We start from the raw sequence: 25,131 nt of genomic DNA, 5'->3' as shown, positions 1-25,131 counted from the left end.
TGTGCTTCTTCTCTTCAAGATGTTTGAGAAGAAGCTCACGATCTTTAAGAGTTTCCGGCAAAACGCGACAGTCTCCTTTCTTTGCGATTTGGAAGGAAACCTTGATTCCCCGAATGGAGTTCAAGATCTTTTGCCTAAATCCCCCAAATTCGGAACAACTGACCACGATAGGCGGCACTCTTTGCTTCCTCACTTGAATCAAAGAGCCTGGGCTAGAGGCTGCTTCGATTTGGTGTTCGGAAAATTTGTCTAGAGCATCGAACTGATTGCTCATTTCGATACAATTATTCATTTCACCCTTGGAAGAAACTTCACATTCCGGGGAAGCGTCCTTTCTTCCATTCTTGCCACGTGTAGTGACAGTTTTAAAACCCACTTTTTCGGAAGGAAGTAGTGAATTCAGAGATTCACCCTTCCTTTTGTTAGTTGTTGATACCATGTTTAGTTAATAAACGAGAAAGACGTGACCTTCGAGAGGTTTTTTCCCTAGACGGTGTCCAAGAAGGATTACCACCGCTAGCTTTCGCCAACGGGTCCAACGAAAAATCGATGGCACGGGTCCAAACAAGGATCGTAAAGAGATCAATAGTAGAAAAAATAGTACTGAAAAGTTCTGTTTTAGTAGCACTGAAAAGTACCGTTTTTAATTTTAGCACTGAAAAGTACTGTTTTTGTAGCACTGAAAAGTACTGTTTTATTGCTTTAGGTATTGAGCATTTTGCACCTTATTAGACTACTGTGCAAATAATTTTTGCACAGTGAACATTTTCACACCTCACACAAACACTCGCATAACAGCATGACAGTTGCTTCGATACCAACGTTTTTCATCATTGTTTTATTTTTTTCTTTACGCGAGCGAGGTGATAATACCTATATAAGACATTAGGTTTTGAGAAAACTAGTGCAATTTTTTAAATTTACATTAAAACTATCTCAACTTATCTCTGGTAAGTGTTTCGTTTGAAACTCGACATATTTTAGTGATCAATTTTTGACTCTCGAAACGCATCTTGTTCTAGACATAATTTTAAAATTTCAGAAGGCAATCCGATCATTGCCAGAAATTCCGCCGGAAAGCTCCAGTGAGTAGCGCAGAAACTACACTTGCAGATGTCCATCGTGATTCTGCAGCTCAGTTCTTCTTGAACGGTTAAGACTGCTTGAAGTACTTCCGATAGAATTCAGTACATACACTGCAGAAGCAAACCCTCCCGTTTTCCTGTCAACGCACGACCTTAGTTCCTATCGGGATTGGTTGTAGCCGGCCAGTACCGTGAGTAGATAAAGATAGGAGTGGCTGGGGTGACTGGAGGCTAAAGACCTCACATGAAAATAAATAAGTTTTGATAACATCCATCTTTACTGTTTTGATTAATTCTGAAACGTCATAGCTTTTAAAAAATACGCCTACTGGTGTTAGCGAGTGTGTAAGTTGTATTCAGCAAACGAACAATTGCATTAGAATCTAAAAATTCGTGCAATGGTCAATAGTTTTTAATAAAACTTCCAAGAGCAGCACGAAGGTACGATGCGCACTGTCGTCTTATATCAATCGTCTTAAAAACAAGGCAGCTGAGAAGGTTTTGGCCTGAACTCATCAAGACGGAAGATCCTCCAAAAGGGTGGTAGCAACTGGCCATATACCCTATGTAAAATCGAAAGAAATACATAATGTTTAGTAGAAAGTACCATTGCACAGTGGTCCAGATAGCAAGTTTACGCGGACATGAACTTTTCGACGTCATTTTGTGGTTTTAGAGTATAGGTTGCTTCCCAGAAATGTCTCGAAATTAGTTGTACTACAATTCGTACGAAAGGGATTTTTTGTCTGCAGCAATCGCAATAGTGTCCTATACGCCAACTTTTTTATGTTAATAGATAGCAAGTTGGTATATTCAGCAAAGTTGTAGCATATTTCAATACAAAAAACTTTGTAGAACAAACTTTTTCTCTATCTCTTATACTTTCTGAGACAATTGACTTTTTATATAAAAAATGAAGAAAATAATTTTTTCACTCATATGTCATTTATTTACAAATTTTAGCAGCCTACTTTGTTCTACAAAATTTTGGGTACTATTATATTCTACAACTTTGGAGAATATATCACAGTTGTGTTTTTTTCTGGTTTTCTTATTGTAGAAGATAATAATTTAAAATCATACCGTATTACAGGCCAAATAACTCGCAAAGATGCACTTGAAAATGAACCTACCTGTCATACCGTGGCTCTACACCCCTTAAAGAGTATTTGAGTGAAATTTGGTGAATATATTATGTTTATATATATTTTTAAGACTATTTTCAATGACGGGTGATTTGCAATTAAAACACATTAATTAGTCATCTTTTTATAAAACACACAAAAGTCATGACCGTCGCGATTCAGCATGAAATAATCAACACCTGTTTAGATTTTGTAGATTGTACTATATTTGTTAAAAAGCATAATTTTCAAAACTTTTTCAATCATTCTTGCGCTTCTTCGTGCAATTCCGAATGCTTCTGTGCGATTCGACGATTTGTCAGTGGATCTGCTGTGAGTAGCAATCGCAATTGTATTTTTTTGACATGGTTACTATGACTGATTGCAATACGACTTTAACTACTGTAATAATTACTGCTATACATAAATCAAAGACTCAAGATAAATAAATGGAATGCCTCTCAACTCTTGCAACATATTACCATTTATGAATTTCAATACGGTATGATTTTAAATTTAAATCTTCTTTGGGACGTTACGTCAGGAAGAAGAAGAAGAAGAAGACAATAAGAAAACGAGAAGAAATACAACTGTGGTATATTCACCAAAGTTGTAGAATATAGCAGTACCAAAAACTTTGTAGAACATAGTAGGCTGCTAAAATTTGTAAATAAATGACTTATGAGTGAAAAAATGATTTTCTTCATTTTTTTTTCATTTATAAAGTCAATTATTTCAGAAAGTATAAGAGATAGAGAAAAAGTTTGTTCTACAAAGTTTTTTGTATTAAAATATGCTACAACTTTGCTGAATATACCAACTTGCTATCTATTAACATAAAAAAGTTGGCGTATAGGACACTATTGCGATTAGTGCAGAAAAAAAATCCCTTTCGTACGAATTGTAGTACAACTAATTTCGAGACACTTCTGGGAAGCAACCTATACTCTAAAACCACAAAATGACGTCGAAAAGTTCATGTCCGTCTAAACTTGCTATCTGGACCATTGTGCATTGTAGTCTGTCACCAATAGCAAACGAGAGTTTATGGGAAAATATTATACTGGTATCCTCAGCGTGAACAGCAGACGTGAACTCGTCAACAAGCAAAAATACACAGTGAACTAGATTATGTTTATGCGTAAACATGATGGTAGTTCATGGTGTATTTTTGACAGTTCACGTTTTCGAGAACTCTTTTTTGAGCGTGTAGAACCAGTCAATATGTGGAATGAGGTGAATGGCAGAATACCTATTTGAAATCGGATTGGTGGTAATTGTGTCGAAAACAGAATAAACACTAGTAGACAGGACCAAGCATGAAAGAAATTGCCTAGGATTAGGTGGTTCCATAGGATCTGCGCACCAAAATTTTATTGCTGTAAACCAGCAAATTTTTGCTGATTTTTTTTTGTGCTGTAAATTCAGCCATCGATCCAGCAAAATGAAATTTACTGGATCTTTCATCAAAGCGAATTCGCATAAAACTGACAGCTGTTTTGCTGACCGTCCAGCAAATTGTTTTTCATTTTGCTGGTTGATCATTAATTGGGAATCTGCAAATTTGTGCTGCTTTCCAGCAATTGAAAATTTAACCCGTTTGTAAAAATAGTTGATTTTTATGACCCTCGCAAATTGTAAGACAATAAGTTTTTACATATTTACTACACTTTTATTTCAATAAAACAATCTAACATTTTAAACAAATAAAAGAAAACTCATGTTGTGCGCTTTTAAGGAAAGTGGTAGAGCCGTATAATCTTTCGCCTTTCCAATTTTGTCGCCATCCTGTAATATAATCACAAATTAAAATTAAGCAATAATTACACGTTTTGTACTTACTGGATATAACTCAGAGTTGGATTATCCATCGGAAAACACAACATTTTTGAAAAAAAAAAAAATAATATTTAAATATTGACTTCATCGAAAGCTCAAGACAGTCAGATCTCACGCGTGAAAACAAATCTGATTTGTTTGCAAAGTTTATCGTTTGACAGATCGAACAGATTGCTGGTTTTCAGTAAAAACATGATTACTGATGTGACTTCAGCAATTTTGTTTACTCATTTACGGCAATTTTTAAAATCCGTCAAATAAATTACTGTAAAGCAGCAAATCTGAAAACGTTGACATCTATCCAGCAAGTGATATTGCTGAATTTCAGCAAACAAATGAAAAAGTGCTGTATATCAGCAAAACTATGCATTGCTGAAATGGTTTCAGCAAATGATATTGCTGAAACATGGATAGAAAATTTGGTGTGTGAGGTTATATTAGATCTGCAGATATCTGAGTTTGTCTAGCAAACATCCTTGCCTGACGGCTGACAACTACGTTAGTCGAGAAATATGGAGGCGCTTCCCCAGTGGAAGTTGTGTTCACTGTGGCCTTCAGAAAAAATCAATTGTCGATTAAGATCTAGTTCACCTCAAATGTATTATGAGCAAAACGTAAAAAAGGGCTCGGCCAGTTAAACGTTTGCCATGTTTATCAACTTTTTACGGAAAACGGTATTCTCCATTTTGGCGTTTCGTCTCAACGGGAAAAGAGCCTACTTATTAGCACTTCCAGAGTTATAAACTGAGACATGACCTTCAGCTTGGTCTTAGAGAAAAGCTGTGCGTTTAACGTTACGGCAATCTGGGTCCCATATAGAGTCACGAAAATATTTATTTGCAAATAAAGTATCTATGTTTTAACTTGTGCCACTTTCGTAAGAAAGTAAAAAGCAAAAAAAAAACAACCTCTCTTCTTTCATTGCTGAACAAGTCGTTTTCCCAGAACCATCGTGGCTCGATAATCAGGCGACACTCCTGCTCGACAGTACATATTTTGTAAGATTTTATTGCAAGTTCCCCCAGCGTAAACGCTAACATGCCTCGAAATCCCCATGGGAGGTTAAACTTCTGCTCTTAGTGCTGCTGAAAAATTCAGTCCAATTCCCACTCGTTCTTAAGCTCTCCAACCAGCCGGCTAACCAACATACGCGTGGCAGTTGGGGAAAATTAAATGATCATAAATAATTAAAATCCTGCTCGCCCAACAGGTCGTCGTTGAGCCGCCCACCGCGCGCCGGTCGTTTTATTCAGCCTCGCAAAAGTCAACTTGTTCCGGCGGCACGGCGTAAACCCGGCGTGAAACAAGCTTTAAAAAAGGAAACCAGATGAAAGGCGATTATTTTCCATTTTTAATTTCCTTCGGCTTGACACACAGATGGCAAGTATATGTGTGTGCATTAGGGTGGTTTAAATTTAAAAAAGGTTAAACATTTCATCTCGCATATGTTTTTACAGCTTTATCTCTCTTTTAATGTATTCGTCTGGGCAGAATCTCAACAAAGAAACAAAAAAGTAGATTGGAGTATCTTGTACCTTTTCATATAAACCTATTTTGTCTTTGAGCACCGTTTACAAAAATGCAAAATATTTCACAGAACACTATTTTTACCATGAGGATTTTATAACAGATATGGGAGACAGGATTTTTAAACTTCTTTTGTAAATTGAGCCACCCTAATGTTTATGTTTGCTTAGCGCTCGTGTTCGGTCCTCAAACCCTTGTCCCGGAACGGGCAAGCGTTTGCGCCTAGAATCAGAAAGTATCCCTGTTCCGTCTTTTTTCCTGTCCTTTGTCGATCCCGAGGATTAGTTGCCAGGTTGCAGTTGCCGGTGAACCGGGATAAGACACGTCTGGAAGCAGTAGAAAATCCTCTCTATCAGTTTTGAGGTAGGTTAACGAAGACATATCGGTGGGATTCACGGAACGGTATTTAGCACAGCCGCTTCCAGCTGTCTGGCTGGAAAACGATGAAAAATTATATTTTTGCTGAGCAACCCTCTGTTAATTTCTCGAGATCACGATCAATTTGACTGAACATTTTTCATGATTGGCATCGCTTCCGAACGGTAGATTTCCACTCTTTTGGATAGAATACTTAATCGAGAAATAGTACCGGGATTCAGTTTGACTTTTCAACCACCTGGCAGATGAAATCGATTTTTATCATCCGTTTCCGCACTTCTTCTCAATTCGATTCAGTGGCAGCCGAGTGGAAAATATTGAACGATCAAAGATCTAGGTACCGGGAAATGGGAATCCATCCGAGCCATTACCAAGAATTATTGTGAGACATCCGTTATTGATGCTGCCGTGGAATAAAGTCATTCTTGAAACGAACAGGCGAACACACACCGATAATCAAATAGACTAAACCATGGGCGCAGCCGGAGGAAGCAGGAGGAGCGTTGGCTCCCTGGCCAATGTGAAAAAATCAAATAGATTCAAATAGACTTAAAATCAAACAGAAATCAAATCAAATTTTTCAAACATTGCCAATGGCATTCATAATCTTGATGAACTTCTTGGAGTCTACCAGCACAGTCCATAACGAATCTTGTAAGAAAACTGCCTAAAATTTGTTATGCATAATAAAAGAACTCGATAACAGAATTAAAAGTTATGAGATGACGTTTTACGAAGAATCTCAAATAAAATTTCAGAGACACCTGTATAAAATGCCCCAGAAATTTTCTCATCAGTTTCTTTATGTATTTCACAAAATAGTTTTCCTCAGATGCTTATTCCTCCAAGCAACACTCCAGTGAGTAATCACATTTTTCTCGGCGCCTGTTGAAAAGTGGGATCTAGGTGAAAGTGTTCGAAATAATAGCAGTTTTGGAAATTGAAGCTTTGCTTGACATTGAGTTGCTCAATTTTATATTTTTGAATTACTTGTAAGCATGGCATAGCATATACTGACTGTACATGTCAATGGTTGTTACTCCGTGATTGATCGGAACTGGTAAGAATTTCACTTCGATCCAAATGGGATGGGGAAGAATGATAGTGTGGGATTGTTGCTTCTAAAGACCGAGAAAACCTCTGCATCTCCACAATCATCACGGTAAGGGTGTTTATTAGTGAGGGAAGAAAAAGATCTGGGAGTCACCTTTGGTCGGTGATGCAATCCATGGATAAGGTGAAAATATATTGGTGGAAGATTGAAAGACTGTTGACTTTCGTAATGTCGAAATATTCATAGATAATTTTAAGTAATTATGAAAAAATATTTTCATATACATATTAAAATTATATAAAACAGAAACAAGGGTTTCGATCGAGACTTGTAGTGATCAATCATCCATAGTTTGTTTGAAAATGACATAAACGTGACGCTGCCACGATAAAAATTTGTTATCATAAGCATGAAACAAGCTCATCAGATGGGAATCCAACCTAGTCTGAACATCTTTCCGGGGCACGGTTGACGCTGAACACGAGAGCTTGGGCCTTCGTACAGCGCTCTTTATTACTGAATTACTTGTAAGGGAACAAAAACTTCTTCTTCTTCTTCTTCTTCTTTCTGGCGTTACGTCCCAACTCGTATAAAGCCAGCTACATAGGTGCATGTTTACGCTACAGCTGTTTGAGCTCCCAGAGGGGACTAAACTAGGACATTTTAAAGTAGTTCGTTTCTTTGAAGATTGACATGCGTTGCTATTAGTTCAAACAGCACTGTTCGAAATCAACTTATGGTACTCTCAAGATTTTTTTTAATATATTGTGCAATATTTTTTAAAATAAATGATAGGCTGGATTCTTTGGAAACTGTAATTATGTATTAGTTTTACTGGGATTAAACCTTACTTATCTGAAAAAATCACTTCAATGATTTTATTAAATGCTCTCAGTGAATTATCGGAAAACTGAAATATCTTTAAAGAATACACCTGAAGATTCATCGGGAATTTTTTTTAAATTTTGTTTTCGAATTAATTAAGAAATCACACTAGTTTGAATTATTTGACAGTGTCCGGAGCTATTGTTTCTAAATTTTAACGACTCGGAATTTATCTTGCAGATTTTTTCCAGCATTCTTTCTAGGAATTTTCTCAAGCATTAAAATTTCTATCACAATTCCAGCAAGAATTTCTTTTGGAAATTCTTAAAAATATCTACTTTTGAATTTTCCACGAATTAAATCTAAGAATTTTTGATCTGATGTTCTACTAAACACTCCTTGAATGGTTCGAAAAAAACATTGGAAATTTATCTAGAATTTCTTGTGCAGGTATTTCTCTAAGTACTGTATTTTGATTTTATTTTGGAAATTATAACAAAATTGCTTCAAATTATTGTCTTTTTGATTTATTTCCATTTTTTTCTATCTTAATAACGAAACTTTTAACCCTAGCTAGTTCATCTCGGGACCAACGGCTCTACTTCTCTTCATTGAAAAAAAATTAGTGACTATCTCGGAAATTGGACTAGATCCCTGGTCCTCGGCGTGAGAGGCGTGTGTTCTAACCACTACACAAGGTCCGTTCTCTGATCTATATATTAATTTCCCTAGCAATTCAACTAATGAGCGGTTCCACGCCGTTTCGCAAACCCGATTATTTTTGTATATTTTGAATCGCCTGATAATTTGCATATAGATTCTTTATGACCAAAAATGCCATTATGCACGTTCAGACCGCCATTTTGTACCTCGCCTTAATTTTGAGAAGGGCGTATCGGAAAATGCATAGCAAATCTTTAAAAAACTGTAACTCGAAAACGGTTTGTCCGATCGATTTGAGATCTTCTACAAAGTTGTAGGTATTGCTTAGGACTATATGGAGAAAAATATGCACGGTAAAAAAAGTTACAGATTATTTTTTATTTCAAAAACAAAATTTTAAAATCAATTTTCTCCAGGTATTGATTAGGACTATATGGAGAAAAATATGCACGGTAAAAAAGAGTTACAGATTACTTTTTATTTCAAAAACAAAATTTTAAAATCGATTTTCTCCAGAAACGCAGTTTTGTTTTTTTTTATTTTTGGATATGTTTTAGGGGACAACTTATGTGATTTATTGCACAATGTTTCAAAATGGAAGAATTATGGACAAAAAAGTTATGATTTTTTAAAAAATTACAGATTTTGAAAAAAATCGAATTAGAGGAAACCAATAATTTTTAATGTCATTATTTGAAAGAACAGAGAAATTGCAATCGAAAAAAACTTAGATAATTTTTTTCTAGGTTGGATCAATTTCGAGATATACTCATATTTATATAAAATTTTCAAATAAAAAAAGAAAAATAGGCCCTTTTCAAGCATATTTCGTGTTTCTCCATTCCAGAAAAAAAATATTTTGATTGAGCGAATCGTAGCTAAATCGTTTATCGTTTGATCAAAACATGTATGCTTAGGTATTGGAAAAAGAGTGCACGGTAAAAAATATAAACGATATTTTCAAATGAAAATTTGAAGCTAATAGTTCTTGAAAACCGCAACATTGATGTTTTTAATTTTTGGATATATTTTGCAGTTGTTGTAGGTATTGCTTAGAACTATTTGGAAAAAAATATGCACGGTAAAAAATAATGACAGATTAAAAAAAAAAATAAATCGATTTTCTATGAAAATGCATCTATGATTTTATTATTTTTGGACATGTTTTACGGGACAACTTATGTGATTTATTGCACAATGTTTCATAATGGAAGAATTATGGACAAAGAAGTTATAATTTTATAAAATATTACAAATTTTGAAAAAAAATCGAAATAAAGGAAAACAATATTTTGTATGTGTTTATTTGATAATACAGAAAATGCATTGGAAGAGTACTTAAGTAAATTTTTTCTAGGTTGCATCAATTTCGAGATATACTCAAACTTATATAAAATTTTCAAATCAAAAAAGAAAATAGGCCCTTTTCAAACATATTTCGTGTTTCTCCATTCCGGAAAATTTTATTTTGATTTCAACATCACAAACCAAGTCAAGTCAAGTACACAACACTGAAGACGGCTTAACAGTTGAGGTTGAAATACGCGTATCTGTCGAAGGATACAGTAGTAGAATTAAAAGCAACAGTACTATTCATATTTTTGTATATTTACAGGCATTCTACCAAACAGGCTCCACAAGGATTTTCATCACTTTTGCCTGTGTTAGTAGGTATGATAAACAAACACGTTTTTCTCATACCCATACATTGGGACATGGTAAATGAATAAAAGAAAAACGATGCTTTTTTTTAAACGTACTTCATGGGCACAAAAATAATGCTCAAAAAAAGATATAATGTATATAAAATATAATATAATATAATAAAACGTATGGCTACCAGAGCCAGTCTTGCCAAAGAACGTGAACATCCGATAAAAAATGTTAAGGAACTATATGATTGGGCTCAAAATCGGAAAGAAAAGCAGCTTAAACAAATCTTCTTTTGTTATTCAACTACTGAGGAATTTGATATCATTGCACAAGAACTTAACCAATTATTTTCAAGTGCAAAAACAGTTCAAGGCATTCAGAAATATCACTCGTTTATCCCTATCTCTGAAACACAAATTGAAGTTAGACAATTTTCGAGCTGTGACGATAACAAGCAAGTAGTTGATATAATTAAGAAATACAATTGCAGTTTATATATATATATATAAGAAAAAACAAACTCTTTCTCCATGGTTGTACGATCTTGCCGCGATGAAAGGGCTTTACCCATTAGCCGAGCTTAGCCCTGGGGACCAAAGGTACACCGTTGTGATAGAATCAAATTTTTAATGCCACGTTTAGATTTACTGTGTATATCTCGGAAGTGATGCATCTCAGCTAAATTTTACTTGAGTATTTTTCGATAGAAATTTTTCATATTTAAAAATATATAGTTATTTTTCTGTACTCAAAAAAACGCACCAAAAATTTCGTTTTACATAAATTCGTTTCATTTATTTTTTTAAAATAATTTATTTTTTATCCAATAATTTTCCGTTTTAAGGCATTGTGCAAGAAATTACAAACAATATGCTGCAAAACATATCCAAAAACTTAAAACATCAATGTTGCGGTTTTTAGGAACAATGAACGTCAAATTTTCATTTGAGAATTTCGTTTATATTTTTTTTACCGTGCATACTTTTTTAAATACTTTAGTATATAGGTTTTGATCAATAGATAAACGATTTAGCTACGATTCACTCAATCAAAATATTTTTTTTTCTGGAATGAAGAAACACGAAATATGTTTGAAAAGGGCCTATTTTACTTTTTAATTTGAAAATTTTATATAAATATGAGTATATCTCGAAATTGGTGCAACCTAGAAAAAAATTACTTAAGTACTTTTCGATTGCAATTTCTCTGTACTTTCAAATAATGACATAAAAAATAATTGTTTTCCTTTATTTCGATTTTTTTTCAAAATCTGTTATTTTTTAAAAAATCATAACTTTTTTGTCCATAATTCTTCCATTTTGAAACATTATGCAATAAATCACATAAGTTGTCCCCTAAAACACATCTCAAAATAAAAAAAAAATCAAAACTGCGTTTCTGGAGAAAATTGATTTAAAAATTTGGTTTTTGAAATAAAAAATTATCTGTAACATTTTTTTACCATGCATATAGTCCTAATCAATACCTACAACTTTGTAGAAGATCTCAAATCGATCGGACAAACCGTTTTCGAGTTACAGTTTTTTTAAAGATTTGCTATGCATTTTACGATACGCCCTTCTCGAAAATAAGGCGAGATTCAAAATGGCGGTCTGAAGGTGCAAAATGGCATTTTTCGTCATAAAGAATCTGTATGCAAATTTTCAGGCGATTCAAAAAATACAAAAATTAAATTTAATAAAAAATTCGTCATGTTCGGTGGAATTGCTCTAATAGGTTGCTCTCTACGTTTGCAAAATTCCAACAATAGTAAGTAGGAATACATAAACAATGTATTTAAACAATACTATTGGGATTACACAAATAAATGTTCCAGGAAGAAGAGATCTTTTACGAAAAGAAACCAGGAGATTCCTCGATATATTACTGCTTGTTTCCTAGAAACTACTACATATAAATTGATGGAATATTGTTAGAAAAATCCTATGAAAATCCTTAGAGTAGTCCCGAGAAAAAATCTAAACTTTAGAACAAGTTCTTGAAAAAAAACTTCTATTCAAAATAGCTTCATTTTTTTAGAATATCCTAAAGATGAAATCCCAGAAGAGTTACCAGGAGTAATGTCAGGAGGAGCTGTCTATTAGGGTGCAGCTTATTTTTCCAAAGTTCTCAAAACCAAAAATTCGTGAGCTCTTCGGAATTAAAATCACATAATACAGTCATCTCTCCCTTACTCGATATTGAAGGGTCCATCGAGTTAGGGAGGTGCCGTTTTGACTCATATTCCGAACACTTAAGGCCAACAGTGACTTCAAATGCATCTGATAGGCATAAATTAGCAGATATTTGTAAAAATTTAAATTTCTTCGTGAAGTCTAACTGTGAGCTGGAGGGTGTGCCGATAAAATTGTTTATTTTAGCATGTTAAGTATTGTTTTAACGTAAAAAGTATGGAACAACATTTTGATTCAAATGCCGAACACTGTGTTCATTCTGTCTCATATTCCGAACACTTTGATTCAAATTCCGAACAGCACCAATACATCGTATTCAAATGAATCATTTCGCAAATAAATTTATCTGAGCTGGTTTTACTGGTCTCGAACTAGAGAATCATCACTACTCTAGAGGTATAAAACAGATTGGAAGAGGTTAAAATTGAATAGCAATTGACTGCCATCTTCTTGTAATTTGATGACATATTTCAGCGAAACATTTCAACTACATCGCCATACAAAAGCCCGATTTCGGAATATGAGTCTGTTCGGAAATTAAGACAAAACGGTATCGAGTAACAGAACACAAAAGCAGCGCAACTGCGTTCCAAGGGACCATCGAGTTTGCCATGAAAACCGACTTTTACTATGGTTCTCTGACTCGATATCGAGATACGGAATATCGAGTAAGGGAGAGTTAACTGTAAGAGAAACCTCAAAGTTTGAGCTTGAGCTTGAGCTTGAGCTTGATTGGCCGCCCGTGGTTGCTACTCCAGTATTGCCTGATCAGCTGCACAAGGAATCAACCAGATTCCTTACACAAGGAATCAACCAGATGGCTGCTTGGGATTAACAGGCACCCTCAGTGTATAAGTGCAGGTGATCTTCTATTTTTAGGCAACAATGGTACCTGCCACGTCAGAATGCTGACCAATGCACAATGGTCGGAAAAAACGAAGTTTGGCCAAAACTAGTTTTATCGCTTTCATCGATGAAATATGTAATCTGAATATGTTATTTGGCGTTTTTATTGTTTCAGAAGGGGTTATTCACATATTACGTAACATTTTTTAAAAAGTTTTTTTTCATTAGAAATGCAATCAAATTTGGCTGAAAGCACAAATTTTGTTTGTATTTTAACGAGTTTGATCAAAATATGTATGTGGTTAAATATATTTAATATCAACTTTGTATGAAAAATATCGTCAAAATGTATGAAAATATTGAATTAGTCAAATAGCTTTAACTTGCAAATCAGCATATTTCTGCAAAAAATTTAAACGTTTTTTGTAAGATTTAAGGATGCATTTTAAAGTGCAATATTCGAAATGCCGGCGACATGACGCGACAAGAGTTGTTTTTCATGTTCAAAATCATCAAAATTACCAAAGTGTAATATTAAACGGTATAAAAACTTCAACCAAAAATTTTTTCCATCCTCACGCTCGATAAAAGTGTTGAACCATAAGCCTTCAGATAGTGTGTAACTTTGGGAAAATATTGCATTCCTTAAATATGAATTTTGTACTTTATATTATTGTTACATTTGGCTGCAAAATTATCTACTGAAACTCCTTGGGAAGTTCCTGAAGGATTTTCTTGTGCAAATCCTGGAGAAATTGTAGAAGGAATTCCTAGAGCAATCCTTGGTAGAACCCTGGAGGTATGTCTATAGGAATTCTCAAAAGAATTCCTGGTTGAATCTTCTAGAGAAATTTCTCGAGAAGTCTGTGCATGTATCCTTGGAGAAATTTGTGGAAAATATCTGATTTTTTTTCTTGGTGAAATCTTTGAAGAAATGCTTCAAGAAAACACTGGAGTACCTAGAGGAGTTGTCAAAAATATCTTTGAAATAAGTAGATGAAAAAAAAACTGAATTAAGTACTATATCATTTAATTCCACTAAAGATTGTATCCCTTGACAGATACGCGTATTTCGACCTCAACTGTAAGACCGTCTTCGATGTCGTGTACTAGACTCGACTCTAGTACACGACACTGAAGACGGCCTTACAGTTGAGGTCGAAATACGCGTATCTGTCAAAGGATACAAACTTTAGAGAAATTAAATGGTATAGTACTAAATTCGGTTTTTTCATCTACTCGTAGGTATTCTACTAAACAGTTCGAAGATTTATTATCATCTCTGAAATGTTTCCTTGCAATATGTTTGTATAGAAAATCCTTGAAAAATTTCTGAAGTAACCTTTGGAAAAATATCTGAGGGAATTGATGGAAAAATTCCTCAAAAAATCTCAGCGGAATTCGCATGAGCTATCCCTAGTGGAGTTCGTTTCCTGGTACAACTCTAGAGGAATTCCAGATGGAGTACTTAAAGAGATTCCTAGAGGATTCCGTAGGGAATATTCTGGAAAATGTCTGAACTATGTCTAGGTAAAATCTGTAAAGGAAATATTGAAATCATTGGAAAAATTTTGAAAAAATCTCTGAAATTTTTCGTGGTGGAATTTTTTAACACAAATTCCTTGAGAAAGTGCCATGAAGAAATACTTGGAAGAGTTTCTGAAGAAACATCAGGACCAATCCCTGGTGGAATCCTGGAGGAGTTCTTTTGAAAATTTTCATAAGAATCTGTCAAGGAATCTGTAGAAGTATTCTTAGAGAAGTCTCTGCAGGTGTCATTGAAATAATTTCTGAAAATATCTCACATATGTCTTGGTGAAATTCTTGAAGGAAGTACTGCATTCTCAGAACGAGTTTTTGAAAAGAAAATTTGAACTGTTGCCTCTTGAAAAATTTCCTGACAAAACCTTGGAGAAATACGTTTTTACTCTGATATGGTTTATATTTACTCTTCCCAGATATCGTTAATATGACAGAAAAACAAAAACATTATTATCGCCCAATTTAATTATCATCTAGAATATGCAAAATGTTCAACTTTGGGAGATTAGGGAGCCTTGATACATTGGCAATCTGCTGGCTTGCTACTCTCTGCCATCAAATTACCACCCCTAAACTTTCCCGCAGGAACTGGCGTAGATGCAGGGGTATATCCAGTATACTATGGGTCAGTTTTCAATGCATCATCAATTGCCCTCTCCCCCCATCATTGGACTGGATTCTGGCGTGGCAGGCGCCACTGTTGCCTAAAAATAGAAGATCACTAGCACTGAGGGTGTCTGTTAGTCTAAAGCAGTCATCCGGTTGATTTGTTCTGTAAGTACAGCTGATCAGGCGATACTCGAGTAGCAACCACGAGCAACCAATCAAGCTTCTTCAAGGAAACGAGCTCAAGATCATGGAAGGAGCTTTGAAGGAGTACATTGAGGATTTTTTCGTTGAAATCCTAACAACGCCCATGGATTCAATTCGTGCGTCGGCTTACGGTCCCATGCCAATAATTTACGGCGTTTAATGCAAACAACAGTTGAAACAAGCAATCAAGAGCTGTTATTGCGTTTGTTATTGTGCTCATTATTGGCGGCGAGCAATTATAATTATCGCCATTCGGTATTGTTGCTCTCTTCCATGCCTGGAGAACATATTCGGTCGGTCCTGTTTGTTTGCTTCAGCCTACAGTACAAACCAACGATGACAGCTCGCAACAAAACACCAAGGTCCGGATTTCGACGGTGAATGGCATCGTCGACTGAATTAATTATTCTCCACTAATTCCGGTGCAAACCAATTGCTCTTCATTATCATTTACGTTCGTTCCACATCGAGGCACGTGTCTCACGCTTCCAAGTGGGTGGGTGGTTCCTGACAATTCATATATGCTCTATGGGTTTTCGCTGAAATCCGGAACAAATGACTATATATTGGCATGTCTTTGGAAATTCTCCAAGAAGCACTTCCGATTGGATTCATAAACGGTGGCGAAGCGAATCGGTGACGATTTGAAGGTGTGACTATTCTCACGGCATTTTCACGAAAGCAATTTGACATGGGCGATGGTCACACATCACTGTGTCTACCGCGTGCTTAACGCAAATGCCCCGTGCAAAATTCTGTGGAATAGAATGTAGTGGATAGTAACAATTTATATATGTATGCCCTCAATGTGATTTTTGACAATAAAACTTTTATCTATTATGAACCATGGATAATTATTTCAACCTGATCATTTTATTGGAAACCCTTTCATCGTGACAACCTATCTACTTAAAGGTATCAAATAAAAAGCTTTTGGTACGAAATAATTGGTTCCCAGTCGAATAAACTGTATTGAATCTCTCAAATCCACTCCAAAACATGGATCCAAAGCAAGCAGCCTTCTCGTTAACAATTCGTGCTAATAAATAAATGAACCATCCTGTTGATGAGATCACCGCCAAAATAATCCTTTCACTAATTCCTCTCATTCACCCTAAAAGCACCCCAGAGCAATATTACCAAATCTAACGATTCCCGTTTCCGTTCTCTTCCCATCCCCAATGCAGATCAGCGACATCCACCAGTTCTACACGCGCAACTACGACCTGCGGATGGACGAGATGGAATTCGTGATGAGTTCGATCTCCAACAGTGGCGCAGTTCGGATGCTGGCAGCGGACGGATCAACGGCGGTCATAATTAATTTACTCGCAATTATCGTTGCCGCCGCCGGAGTTGCCGCCATTGGCCGCGGTGAAGCGCTGATGGCTCATTAATTATTAAGCCGATGATCCGCCAGAACGCCCGACAAAGCCGGAAATCGCCAGTGATCATCTTGTTCCTGAATCGCCGCCACGCCACCCCTTGGAAGACACAAAGGGCAATTTGCAAACACACACACGCGCGATTCAAAGCCCGGTAAGTTCGGTTCGGCGCAACGACGGACACTGTAAATTGGATAGTGATAGGATTTTTGTACGAATGGCCCCATCGCAGCCGTAGCTTTACGAAGAAACCAGATACATTAGTGAAATCAAGTGATAACCGAACTGAGCGAATCTCGTGAGTAGTTTGTAGAGACAACTGTGTGTACGCATACCTAGTGTAAGCATCAGCTCGTATTGGAATAGTAGCGAAAAAATAATGTGAAAACTAAAGTTAGATATTATCAAAGAAAAAACTGGGATGGACTGTCCGTTGAATAAACAAGTTGAGAATAAGCTAGGAAAACTTTAATACCTTCAACAGAATCGTGACAAAGATATGACCCACAAGTGAAAAGTGTCACTCGACGAGTTCCATCCAGAATGAGTCGATATTTTTGGAAATCATGCCTGATTATCAACGATTTGTAACTTTTTTTCATATCTTCGGTGTGAAAAGTTAGTTGTTTTTATACGTAAAGTGGCCAGTAAGACTCAGCACTAACATCTAGAAAGGACATATGGGTTTTTGCATGTGATTTATTTAAAAAAGTCCAACTTCAAACCTATTGGTTTTATAGAAGAACGTTTTACGAATGACTTGTGGGTAACCAAATGGGCTACGTAAAAAAACGTACTGAAAAAAAAATGTTTTTTTCGCGAAAATTCAAAAAATTAACTTTTAATTAGGGCACGGTATGTGGGAAATGTTATGATTTTTAACATATCTGGCCCGTTCAATCTTCTATCAACTCAAGTTGTTGTCAAGACTTACTTTAACTTTCGATTCATTTCCAAACAAATATTTTAATTTAGTGATACTCTGATTTATTAGTTCGAAAGATCAAGTTCTCAAGTACAGTCACCCCACAGTTATGGATAGCACACAAATATGGATCAAAGTTGGCTTAAACGGCGAATATCTCTTCAAATAGAGTTGCAATTACGCAGAACACATTTTATCTACGTGAACCATGAATCTGTACAGCATTGCAATCAATCATAACATCTTCTAGCATATTTTATTCATCCGTATAAAATAAAATGTTATCCGTATTCATAGAATCGTTGATTCATAACTGTGGGGCATTGAAACCCGTACCACAGTTATGAATCAACGATAAGACGATTCCGAAAGAAACGCCTAAACGTATACTTTCACTTACAACACCATTCGCTTGCTTCACAGATAAATTGCTTTTATAGTGCTCTGATCCATAATATGAGTCAATTTGATCCATAATAAGGACCCTCCTGTTCCGCTTATCCACATCTGTGGGATGGACAACGTTTGAAATTTCTTCCAAAATCGACACTTTTTCGTAAATAACCGCGATTTTTTATGTGTATTCTTGAAAACAATTATATTCGGCATTGCCTGGCGGGTAAATTTGTTTTGAACAAGGTCACCATGATTTGTAATCATATTTTATTCTAAAAAATGACCCTTAGCTGATCCATAACTGTGGGGTGACTGTATTTGCAGAAATGGTTCAAAACGATTTGACAATCAGATTTTGAGCACTCTTTTTAGGCAATTTGAGTAATTGTTAAGACTGTGCTGCAAACATGGATTCAGCTTGATATAATCAAGAGTGCGTCGAGAAAGCCCGAGCAATCGTCATTTTTTTCCCTATTGGGATGCGTGTTCTTTTTGACGGGCAGCGCGTCGAGAAAGCCCAAGCAATCTCAGTTTGTTTTTCCTCGGGTCGTGCGTCTTTTTTTTTCTGCGAGCTGAAAATGGATTATGGTTGCTCAGTCAAGGATGACGGATTATTCGGTGAGCTCGTTCCATGCTACTATTTATTATCTATAAAATATGTATAGCTGCACATTTAATCGTTACAATGGTGGGACGTAGATATGATTTTTCAACAAACTATGAATGGTTTGTCACTGTGTCTTGTTGAATTGCTCAAGTGGTATACAGTGCACCAACATTACCCATGGCCTCAGACCCTCATCTACCCGGAACCACCTTACGGTATTTCTTCAAAGAGAGGCCAGTGCATATAGCAATTCACACATGTAGCAGAAATAGCCTGGGCAAACTGCTTCTCCTACCCGACTTAAAAAATGCTACAAGGGACCAGCCTCGGCAGGGCTAATCTTCTGCAGCCATCTCTTGGTCGGCGCGCCATATGCGCTGCGGTTGGGTGACAAAACGTCGAAAGACAAAATGTCGAATGCCAAAACGTCGAAAGGACAAAACGTCGAAAGGACAAAACGTCGAAAGGACAAAACGAGGAAGGGACAAAAGGTCGAAGGACAAAATGTCGAATACCAAAATATCGAATGCCAAAACATCGAATGCCAAAACGTCGAAACGAAAAAAAATGTGAATATGTGGTAAAATTTCAATTAATTCAATTTTATATGAGGAAATTAGACGAAAATTGATGAAAATTTCACGTGAAATGCAAATACCAAAATATGTTTTGAAAAGTTCAGACAGTAAATTTTTCTATATTGTTATATATATATTTTCTTGATGCCGTAAGTTTTAACTGGTCTTGGAAAGGGTAGTAGAAACTCAAATTGCAAATTGCTAAAACTTGTTGGAATTGTTTAAAGTATTTGTTTTAAATTTTAATGTTTTAAAACACTTTCATCAAAGTGCCTATTGTAGTCAAACACATGTTTTGAACTGAAACTATTAATTACCTTTAGTTGGAATTAAATGGTATCCTACTTAAGTCGGTTGCCATTCACTCGACCAGGTATCGTCGTTTACTATTTAGTAATTTTTTCGATCGTAAAAATGATCTAACTATATAAATTCTCTACACATACAATAAATCGGTGAAATGAAAAGAATGAGTAAGTTGTTAAAGAATAAATAATTCACTATTTGCCAAGAATCACGTCTAAGTTATCAGTTATTAGTTCACATCACATTGAATTAGTTATACATTCAAACGAAATTAAGAAATTGCAATGATCAAGTTCAGTAATATCATGTCACTCTATACAAACTGTTAGCGTTTGTTGAGCTAAATAACATAAACTACAAACACTGTTGTAACAATCGTACAATAACACATTTTCGGAACATGAAGAGAGACGAAAACGATCATTTTGTACAACATCAATAGATTATTCAGTGATCAATCTATATGCATGCAATAAAGAAGGCAATATTCGAGCGCGATGTTTCACTAAAATAATGTGGTTTAATTAGAAGTGACTGGTGAACATTATTATCGGAAGGAAAGAGCTAGGATTGACGGAAGTTATAGTGCCTGTAAAAGACGAGAAAAGAAACCCGATTTTCCACACAACTTAGGAATCTGTTGAATGTATAAGTCACGAACCTATATTCCCCAACATAAAGATTGACTAGTTTGATCAGTTCTGCATATCTTGGGCTTCAATTTCAATTAGCTTCCTAAGGTGCTTCTTTCCTCGCCTGAAATGGTGTAAGAGTGACATTTTCTGAAAATTTGTTCTATGCTTACTGTGATGAAAATTGCGATTTTTTCTGTTTCCAACACCGTTTGCATCGCAACCATTTTTTTCCTTAGCAACACTATTTATCCAAATACCTTCGCTAGAAAAATTACTGCTTTCGACGTTTTGTCCCTTCGACGTTTTTTCCCTTTCGACGTTTTGGGATTTGACGTTTTGGCACTCGACGTTTTGGGATTCGACGTTTTGTCTTTCGACATTTTGTCCCTAAACCAGGCGCTGCAATTCTAACATAATGTGAGTTACAGTCGTAGTTACTGCATTTCAGCACTCGGCATTCGCACACCTTCACCTTGTTGCATCAAGGCACCCGTTTAAACGTGGAACGATACGAACCGAAGCAAAGACAGCCAACCCATCTATTCCGGGATCAAAAGTGCTGCCTGAAAGAGTTAGAGTGCGGAGAGATGAAGCAGTTGTATCATTCTCAAGAAACGCGTAACTGTGTGGAGGTATCTTGACGGTTGATCGTGAGGTGATTAAAAGGTGGAAGCAGCACTACGATTAACACGTGAATGGCGCAGAGGAGGAATGGCTTCATCAGTACGGCAGATAAGAGATACGTGCCAACTCCCACAATAGGAGAAGTTAAGGATGCTTTCAAACAGCTCAAGAAAAACAAATCAGCTGGAAAGGATGGTATTGGAGCGGAACTTATTAAAATTAACCCGGACAGATTGACTACTTGTCAGCACCGATTGATAGCCAGGATCTGGGATACAGAACAGCTACCGGAGGAGTGGAAGGAGGGAATAATATACCCAATATACAAAAAGGATGACTAGTTAGAATGTGTGAACAATCGAGCGATTGCCATTCTTAACGCAGCCTTTAAAGTGCTTTCCCAGATCATCTTCCGCCGTCTATCACCGCCAGCAAGCAGATTTATGGGATGCCCAAGTAACCGTACAGCTGTATATAGTTGCATCAATATCACTTTATATGCTTCTATAAAATATGGCATATAAAGTCATACTGCATTACATGTCTCATTAATGCAGTATTAAAGTGGAAAAGGGCGCTATTAAAGTGTAAATACGGCTACATTTCCTAGCTCTATGTTGGCAATTGCTAAAGTATAGTTACTGTCTGTACCGTATAAAAGCTTTAGCCAAAGTGTATTTAATGCATGAAGGAAATAATTAAAAAAAGAAACACAAAAATGTTTTTGTTCGTTGGATGTCAGGTCAGCGTTGCTTTTTTTTTTGCTATGATTCATATGTGTATTTTGTTTACTCCCTGTTGCTGGGATTTGAACCTAAATTAATTGTGTGATGTTTTCGATGACTCGCCGCGCCTATCCTCCGGACCATGAATGCTGGATGTCTTGGCCGGGAAAATTGTGCAACTTCAAGCTGCTCCCTTTCATTGCCAGTGAGAAATATTGTCGATTTCACTCCAAGTTGGATCGTCCCAAGTGTGTAAGCTCCTTCAAAGTGTGTAGGCAGCTCAGGATTACGTCGAATCATGATGGTGTTTTTACTTCACTTATTCCTTGTGGTTCAAGGAACAAGTGTACCGAATACGTTTTAATGATCCGATGCAAGCGAGCACCCTTATCACACTTTTTTGCACTCTACAAACATTGTGATAGTCCAATTTGGGGTGAAGTGCGCAATAAGTAAGTGGACACGACTGTTGCACTTCCAAGTTTACCACGGCTGTCGCTTTTTTGCTGTTGAGATTTTGTTTTGTTTTCATTGTGTGGGGCTAAATCTTCACGTTTTATATATCGTTTTAGCATCTCGGCACATTGAATCGTCGATAGCCGTGTGGTGTGTGCACGGGCCTATCAATCGTAAGGTTTTTGGTTCAATTCCAGGCTGTTGCTTATTTTTTGTTTTCAAATTCTGGTTTCTCGTAAGACAAATCTACGAATTTCAACAAGATTTCTTGTGGCGAATTTTCATAAGCGATATTCAACTATTTCTATAGTCTATTTGCCTGAGTGAGGGGAAGGTTGACAATAAATAGAGTAATGAAATCTTGCCATTTTTGTTGCGATGAAGCATTGAGTAATATGATGCAATGAAGCATTGAATGGTGACCGTATATCAACCATTAATGCACATTTCATTGCTACAATAGAACAATGCTACATTGCATTCATAAAATGGAATTAAAGCATTACTGCACGCATATTGCAGAATAAAAGCAATGATGCATTGCACTCGTTGAATAAAAGTTGAAATACGGTAATGTCTTAATGCTTGTGGTTACTTGGGTGTTATCAAGCCGGCTTCCTGGACGAGCGATCGACAGCAGACTAAATCTTTAAAGTGTCGCGAATATCAAGTCCCTACGTACCATATATTCATCGATTTCAAAGCGGCCCATGATACCATCGACTGCGAAGAGCTTTTTTAAAATAATGGAGGAGAATGGTTTTCCCGGGGAACTGACTTGGTTGATCAAGGCAACGACGGTGTGCAGTGCTGTGTAAAGATATTGGGTGCGTTATCGGACCCTTTTGAAACACGCAAGGACTTCGACAAGGCGATGGTCTTTCCTGCCTCATGTTCAATATTGCGCTAAAAGGTGTTATGAAACAGGTGAGCTTTTACATGCGGAGCCCGATCTTCAATAAATCCAGCAAGTTCATCTGTTTCGCTGGCGACGTGGACATTGTCGGAAGAACGTTCCAGGTGGTTGTTGAACAATATACCAGGCTGAAACGTGAAGCGGAACGGGTTGGATAGAAGGTTAATACGTCGAAGACGAAATATCTGCTGGCTGGAGGAACCGAGCGGGATAGAGCTCGCATTGGCAGACGCGTGATGATCGACGGAGATGAGCTCGAGGTGGTGAACCTAGTGTCTACCTCGGATCATTGATAACGTCGAATAACAACTGCGGTAGAAATAATCGACGAAAAAAGACGTAACATTCAACTTCACCTCCGTACTAAGTGTACATGTACAAGATGCTGATAACACCAGTAATCCTCTACGGGCATGAGACGTGGACAATACTCGAAGATGGCCTTGCAAGCTAGGAGTTTTTAAACGACGTGTGCTTAGGATGATCTTTGGCGGAGTGTGTTAGAAGGGCGCAGGCTTTCCAACTGTACAGCCTCGACACGACAGCAGCCGAAAATACCGAACCGACAGTCGCTGTGTGTTTTCACTGCCTCTTGCTGCCGTATGTTTCGCGTCACACATGGAATGTAATGGCAATCGTACGCATGTATGTTGGCTGTATTGGAACAGTCGCTACCTAACGAACTCAGCTGATAGCATTCGTGATCATGCCGTAGCGAGCCGAACGGGCTGTTTCATATTACAGTAGGGTGGGGCTTATTTCCAAGAATCTTCCGTAGTCAGGATTTACAAAGTGGAAAATGATCACCGGTCCCAAAATAACATCCTGTGAAAAAATGAGATTTTTTGGTGAAGGTTTAGAGGTGGCGCAAAGGGCGTAAGTGCAATTTTCCCATTTTAGTGAACTCTGAAAAAATTTGGTATGCTTTTCAGCTTGTTTTGGTGATTTTAGGACCCTTAAGGGCGAAAAATCACCTCAAAATTGCGATATCTCCACTCCTTTAGTTGATATTTGACGAAATATATTTATGCATGCGATTTTTGGCCCTTGTATAGGTTACGCTGACTGATTACTATGAACCCGAATAAGCATATGAATAGCTGGGGAGGATTCCTTTGCAAGTAGAATGGAACAAAGAGCAAAGAAGGATGAGAGAAAGAACAAAGGACACAGAAAAATGTAAGGTGGGGTGAGTTAAACAAAGGAAGGTATAACTGATGATATTATATTAGAATGAACTACGGAACCATGAAAATATCTCGGTTGGATGTATGAGATGTGATTATATGCAAGTTCAACACTAATTTTGTATTTTAGAATGCCCGTTTTATATAACTCCACCAATTGCTTTTATAATCTGAAACAAATTACAGAGGGGCCTAAACCAATACAGGCTCAAAATCCGTACACTTAATACAAATAGAAGGAGTTTTATATGAAGTGGAAGGGTTTAGATTCATTTCATAGGTGTTCGGATTTTGATCCCGCACGATATATCCTTATTAGGTAAATTCATAAACGATTTCTGCTTTCTAGCAGTAACACTTCCTCTCAGAATTTCCACAGGAATTTCTGGATTATGATGCCATTTCAACAATTAATTGCGTTTGGGCTTCCAATACTTCACTTTTGCCACCTTCAACATAACTTCGGACAAACGAAAATGCAGTTGAAGTTCAATACATCGTTCTACATCTGTATGTGAAATCGATGTATATAAACAACAACAGAAGGAAAAAATCGGTAGTGAAAATTCAAATTACTGCATGAGCTTCTATAGGGTGCAAGAGATAAAGCACTTCAGGTTGAAAACCTCTCGAATCAAAACAAAATTTAAGCTTCACAGTTTTGAAACATATTTTTTTAGGAATTGCGACAGAGCTACATGAAGAAATTTTCACAGGATGTCCTATGTATATATGAATGCTTATATAAATTTGTTATGAATTTAATTGATACTGTGTGAGGCTGTATTTCCAGGGTGTATATTTTGCAACGGTCCATTTCGATAAATTGCTATCAACATCCAGGAAA

General features: G+C 36.5%; 1 protein-coding gene across 1 annotated transcript in view; it reads left to right on the top strand.

Moving 5' to 3' along the window:
* Positions 1-17,362, top strand: part of LOC110679354 (roundabout homolog 1-like) — a 491,376-nt gene extending 474,014 nt beyond the window's left edge. The window contains exon 11 of the mRNA XM_021853766.1: positions 16,732-17,362. Coding sequence (XP_021709458.1) covers positions 16,732-16,941 — 210 coding nt within the window. The 3' untranslated portion in view covers positions 16,942-17,362. The remainder of the gene's footprint in view (positions 1-16,731) is intronic.
* The last annotated feature ends 7,769 nt before the right edge of the window (positions 17,363-25,131 follow it).

This window comes from Aedes aegypti, chromosome 3 (genome assembly GCF_002204515.2).
Source record: "Aedes aegypti strain LVP_AGWG chromosome 3, AaegL5.0 Primary Assembly, whole genome shotgun sequence".
Taxonomy (NCBI): domain Eukaryota; kingdom Metazoa; phylum Arthropoda; class Insecta; order Diptera; family Culicidae; genus Aedes; species Aedes aegypti.
This window is presented reverse-complemented; position numbering and strand designations above follow the sequence as displayed.